Source organism: Elaeis guineensis, chromosome 1, assembly GCF_000442705.2.
Source record: "Elaeis guineensis isolate ETL-2024a chromosome 1, EG11, whole genome shotgun sequence".
In the NCBI taxonomy this organism is placed as follows: Eukaryota; Viridiplantae; Streptophyta; class Magnoliopsida; order Arecales; family Arecaceae; genus Elaeis; species Elaeis guineensis.
The window spans coordinates 1,300,395-1,306,767 of NC_025993.2; the positions used below are offsets into that span (position 1 = coordinate 1,300,395).

Sequence of the window (6,373 nt, forward strand, 5' to 3'; positions counted from 1 at the left end):
AACAAATTGTTGATTTTCTAAATCATTCAAAATTTTCTCATAAGAAGCTCTTTCTTAATAAAAGAAAAGATTAATTCTTTACTATAGCTGTCTTTAAGAAAACAGAAAACACAAGACAAGAAGGACAAAGAATTATAAGATAAAGGTTTGGAAAACTTTTTTTTCTGGGTACTAGTTTGAAATACTTTTTTTTGTGTTTTTTTTTTTTGGTAGAAGTTTGGATAACTTATTTAAAAGAAGAAAGTCATTTCTCTTTGGGGATGGAGGAGGAAGGTAAAACGCTAAAGCTGTATGAGTCCACTAACGTCCACACCTTTTCCAACTTGTATAGTTGCTTGATAGGTGTATATAGATTTTTTTTTTTTGCCTGCACGTGTGAGCAGATATATCTAAGTCATGCCTTTTTTTCCAGCAAAATAAAAGATTCATCAAGTACATTTCCCCTTCGTTGATAGAAACATTATTTTCCATAGCTACTGGAGTAGAACAACGGCACCACATATATGAGAGTGCACGACTCTCAAAGCATTGGCCCAGCAAGCGTAGCCCTCCCTCCCCTGACGACGTGTCCCTATCAGGCGACGTGGTGCTCCACGGAGTCAAGGGGAATTAGGTGCCGGCGGGCCCCACCTCTACCCACCGTCGCAGAGCCGTGCCGTCGAGTGCCGACCTCGTTGACCCCGCCACCCGTGGGATTCCCCCCCGAGGCCGTCAGATCTAACGGTGGGGGATACTTTCTCCGTTCCCGCCGTTTCCAGCGCTGACGGGTCCGATACGGCGCCAGCTGTCACGCCGACGTCAAAGTTGACGTCACCGGGGTAGACCCCACGGAAAACAACGCCTGGTCCACCTCTGCCCACGCCATTTATTGGCCCGAACCGTCTTTCTTTCAAAGACTCCAATCCTCTCTCTCTCCTCTTCTCTTGGTGCTGTTTTGTTTCTTGCACCTCTTGAGAGCCCTCCCCCTCTCTTCTTCTCTCCCTCTTCTTCCTCTCCCCAATGGAGAGGCCGAAGGAAATGGCACTCTTATATTCCGACAGCTTCTCGAGTCATGAGCGTGGTTGCAGTGTTGACGAGGGTATCGATCGGAGAGACGGGATCGAAGAGGTCGATTTCTTCTCGGAGAGCCATCGAAGAGACAACCATGGTGGTGATGCACGAGCTGGTGTTTCGCATGATCCCCGAGGGGAGAACGTATCACCTCAGGAAGATACAAGCATCAACGTAAGTATTGAATTATTGGGCAGTCAAATCTTATCTCGATATAAATCGAGTTCCTCTATTGTAGTTCTAATGGAAAGATGACATGTTTTGATAACCATACCACTGCTTTCTCTTCTATAAGATATATATATATATATAATTAATTAGGAACCTGTTAGACTGACTGCTAAGAGTGCTTTTTCTTCTTTTCTTCGGCAGACCGCGTTGCATCTTTTGACCATGAGCTCACGGGTTGGCCAGGGAGCTGAAGAGGAGAAGAAACCTAACAACAAGGTGCGCTTTGACTAATTGTTTGGTCGACAAGATGGAATTCTTCATGTAAGATTAGGGATCAATCGTGAATTATATGTGTTTCTAGCTGGCCATGCTTCAAGGGGAGCTAAACCGATTGGGAGAAGAGAACCGGAGATTGAGGATCATGCTGGAGCAGCTCACTAGAAGTTATGGTGTTCTTCACAACGAGTATATTTTAGCCATGCAACAACGGGCACAGGATTTCCGGCATGGACAGGTTTCTTTTTCTCTCTCTCTCTTTTTCTTTTTCTTTTTCTTTTTTGATCTCACTCTCGTTTCTTCTACTTTCTCTTTTTGAAAATCTTATCTGCTTCACCGCAGAGAAATTGATACCATAAAAGCCCAAGAGAGCATATATAAATCGCATCTAGACAAGAGGCGCCTTCCGATTTCCTTGTCTCTTCATTTATGTTCACATAGTCGATTAAATATCCTTGCATGTAGACGCAAGAGTATATCTGGAAAAGAAAAGAAAAAAAAGGAGATTATTTGTACACTTGAAAATAATTATAGATATTTGTAATTTTATTTTATATGAAAATGACATTAGTTAGGTTGTGGCTTCTCTTGCAAAACAGCAAACGTGACATAGTTCTTTTTATGAGGAAACAAATGTGACGTACTAAATAGGATTTTTATTGCTTGAAGAAATCAATGTGCTTTCGCCGTTCATCTTTGAAATATTTTGATATCTGACTTGGAAAAATAGAAAAATTATGATTTCCACACTTCCTTCTTTGCTTTCTCAAAGAAACACTTCCCTCTTTGCATTGTTTGTATACGGCCAAAGAAAGGTGTTCTATCTGACAATTTTCTAAAGTAAAATAGTGTGAGTTTCACCGTGCATTTCTTTCTTTTTGAGCAAATTCACCATATGTTTCATTGCAGCATGAAAACATGAAATAAAATGGTCAAAGAAGTACTGGTATATATGGTTACGTAATCCATGGATTTATATTTCTCTTGATTTGTTTTCTTCCTATATATTAATATGATCGCGCATCATGGAGCATCATCCTAATGAATCTCATCTGAGGTGTCTTTCAGATCAAATCAGCACAATAGGCTTTGGATCATAACAAACAATTGTAGGCCAAATTGCATATTTCGTCTTTCTTTTTCTTTGCCAACATATTATATATGTCTTCCTAGAAACATCTTGATAGTTTTCATTATGACCTCTAATTACAACAACAGATTAATATGTTTCTTATCCATCCATAGGACAACAAGACCGATACATCGAGTCCGGTGGCAGTATCCGAACACCAATTCATGGAACGTGGTCAAACTAGCATGCAGAACTTCGGACATTCTGGTGCTGAAGATGAAGAACAATCACAATCTTTGAGCAACAACATCGTCAACAGAGGTTCAAGGGAGCAAGGCATTATTCCACTCACCAAGAGACAACTACCTGTTGATGATGGTCCCTCCGAGCAAAGATCACCTAGCTGGGGGAGTAACAAGAATCCGAGGCTAATGCAAGACACAAGCACTGACACTGAGCTCCCATGCCGCAAAGCAAGAGTCTCAGTGCGCGCACGATCTGATGCCCCAATGGTAAACACAGACTCCCATTACGTAACCATTAGTGCAATCAGTATTTACTCTATACATAAAAACAGTTGTGAACTAAGGCAAAAGGTTTTGTGCCCGCAGATTACTGATGGATGTCAATGGAGGAAATATGGTCAGAAGATGGCAAAGGGCAATCCATGCCCACGAGCCTATTATCGTTGCACCATGGCTGTTGGTTGCCCCGTTCGAAAGCAGGTAGGTGCAATCGGTAGAAAACTTGCCTTTGGATATAGCAGTTATCTACTTGAAAAGCTTCTTATACCAAGGATCCTGTCAAAAGGTTCGTTATCTGTGTAATGAAATTACATTTGGCATCTGCAAATTGTTGTACTTAGTGCAATCCCGGAAGACTTTATCTAATATTGTAGGCTTAATCCCTTTTACACATTAAATTACATACATAAGCAAGCATAACCGCAGCATATTTTGGGTTTGGTTACTTAGGTCCTATATATCTCACCATTCTTCCTTATAAGGCCAGTTCATTGCATATAGGAAGTCTTCATCAACAGTTGAAAATTTTTCCGTTAATCTTCCCTTATTATGTATTTCTGGATATTTTAAACTATTTTTCAAAATTCCTTCCTCGTGAGGCATCTTTAAATATTCCGTTGTTTTTGAAAGTGTTAGGGTGACTTCAAACAATGTATGAGGCAGATCATCAACTCTCACCATTGGTTGTGTATTCACCAAGTCAAAGTCAACTAAAAATTTCCTCCGGTTGTTAGTCACAGATTGACAGATGCCTCATTTATTGCCTTCATCTTGGGCTGTATGTTTGTTTAACAAGTAAATTGCTCAAAGTCTCAGATTACAGCTCAAACAACAGATATATGGTTTCTTAATTCAAAGGAACTTTGAGTTTTCCATTCCAGCCGTGGTGATTAGCCTTGCTATTGATTTTGACGACAAAAAGACAACCCTAAATCTTGAGATCTCTTTAATTTGCAATGCGGGGGATGATTATTTCTTTTTGTTTATTATTTCTCCCCTCTGTTTGCTCCACTATGATGTCCTTGATTTCTGTCATCATTAGCATTTTAATTAAGTCTATCTATTTTGATCAGGGCTTAGTCAAAAATTTTATGTGGGATTTCTAAAGCCTAAAACTGCTACTTCAGTGCCACTGTATCTGGTCTCTCCCCCTCTCTTCCTCCCCCACAACTCAAATAAAACCACCAACACCGCACACGTACGTACGCATATATATCATATCGCAGATTGACACGGTAACCTGTCTAAGTCTTGATAATTTCTTTATAATTAGCATTATTGGTAATTGACGTTTGTCCATTGATAGACCATTATATATTTTTATTTTAAATTCTTATTGATTAAATTATTTTATTCCCGTTGCTTGATTTTAATAGGAATTGTACGTTTAGTTCTTAGCCTTGTACATACTTATTCACAACTTGTACCAAAGACACCAATATACAGAATCAGGATAGACCTGGTAACGGCACCACCAGGCTCACTAGGTCCAGAAATTAAATATGTCGACTGTGTATAATTAGCTGAACATCAAATACTAGTCAAAAAAAAAAAAAAGCAGCAGTCAAAGAAAAGACAGGATTTCAAATATCTTCTAAACATTCTCGTAAAGGTTTTCCTTTTTCCTTACTGCCTTTACGAGTGGGACTATGATCTGCGACAAAAATTTATGCTTAATATATGAACTACTCCATTGTTTCGCAAGAAAATACACTACTAGTCCGTAACTTAGCTACTAGAAAATTTCTAAAGTTTTTGGTGTGCAAAGATAGAGTTTCTCCATACCTTTCTATGTATAAAACTTATTTGGATTCCTTTCTAGAGGCCATCCTATTTATCAAAATTTGTTTTGGTGCAACAGGTGCAGAGATGTGCCGAGGACAAGACCATTCTTATAACCACCTACGAGGGCACCCACAACCACCCCCTCCCCCAAACCGCCGCTGCCATGGCCAACACTACGTCCGCCGCTGCCGCCATGCTTCTCTCCGGCTCCACCACCAGCAAAGACTCCCTCATGACCCCTGGTGGCTTCTTCCAATCCGTGCCCTATGCTTCCACCATGGCCACCCTCTCCGCCTCCGCCCCATTCCCCACCATCACCCTCGATCTAACGCAGTCCCCGAGTCCACTCCAGCTCTCGCGGGGCCATCTGCCGTCAATCCCGTTCTCGATGCCGCCATCGATGTACCTCCCCCATAAGCTGCTGCCTGGAGTGGTGGGGCCGCCGGCGGTGCAGTTTGGCCCAAGGCAGCAGTCAATGGTTGAGACAGTCACCGCAGCAATTGCAGCAGATCCCAACTTCACTACAGCCTTGGCTGCCGCTATCAAGTCAATCATGGGGTCTCCTCCGAGCACCAATGGTCCTGGTGGTAGCAATGGCTCCCCTTCTGGGCCTCAGGTAGGGCCCGGACCACCCCAGCTTCCTCAGTCTTGCACCACATTTTCTACTAAATAAAGGGAGTTAGAATGCCTTGCAATTATATACAGCTTCCAACCAGATCGGTCTATACAGGTTGCATATACCATGAGAGTAAGTGTTATAATTAAAATTTTTCGTCCATCTTTCTATAAGCATATTGTGTTGTTACCAGCATGCTTTGATATACTATCAATGTTGTAAATTAATGGTAGGTGTTGCCTAACTAATATTTATGTCAAGCCTTTGAATTAGTTGGGCAAGGAAGGATGTCTTGTACATAAATATTTCCAAGAAACGATGTGTAACAAAGAGAGAGAGCTATTATTCTACTTTTATTTACCCTAATCGGTGGCTTGGCGTTTCATGTTATAGCTTTGTTATGCCCTCATGGTAAAGTTCGTACGTAAAACATCTCCTCCCTTTGAAATGGAAATTGATGCATGGACAATGAGCCACAATGATAAACCTTTCGCATGGGTGTATACCCATGAAACAACATCCAAAAGCTCGTTACTAATCTATCTATATAATAATTATAAAGCGATATACGGATATTAGAGATGATATTTCATGTTGATACGTAATATTATAGGATAATTTTTTCTAAGGCTATATGTCAAATTTTATTTTTTTTTATTTTTTATATTTTTTAAATAAGAAATAAAAGCACAAATAATATGATAAAAAATAAAAAATATTTTAAATCTATCTATCTATATAATAATAATAAAACGATACACGAGTATTAGGAATGGCATTCCATGTTGACACGTAAGACTATAGGATAATCTTCTGCAATGCCACATATCAAATTTTATTTATTTTTTTATATTTTTTAAATAAAAAATATAAATATAA

At 39.9% G+C, this 6,373-nt stretch overlaps 1 protein-coding gene across 1 annotated transcript; it reads left to right on the forward strand.

Annotated features, from left to right (window-relative positions):
* Nucleotides 1–897: 897 nt before the first annotated feature.
* LOC105035500 (probable WRKY transcription factor 47) lies at nt 898–5,860 on the forward strand. Its single transcript, XM_010911075.4, has 6 exons — nt 898–1,224; nt 1,423–1,497; nt 1,583–1,735; nt 2,743–3,081; nt 3,181–3,294; nt 4,955–5,860. The coding sequence occupies exons 1-6, from the start codon at nt 1,000–1,002 to the stop codon at nt 5,549–5,551; spliced, it is 1,503 nt and encodes a 500-aa protein (XP_010909377.1). The 5' UTR covers nt 898–999; the 3' UTR covers nt 5,552–5,860.
* The last annotated feature ends 513 nt before the right edge of the window (nt 5,861–6,373 follow it).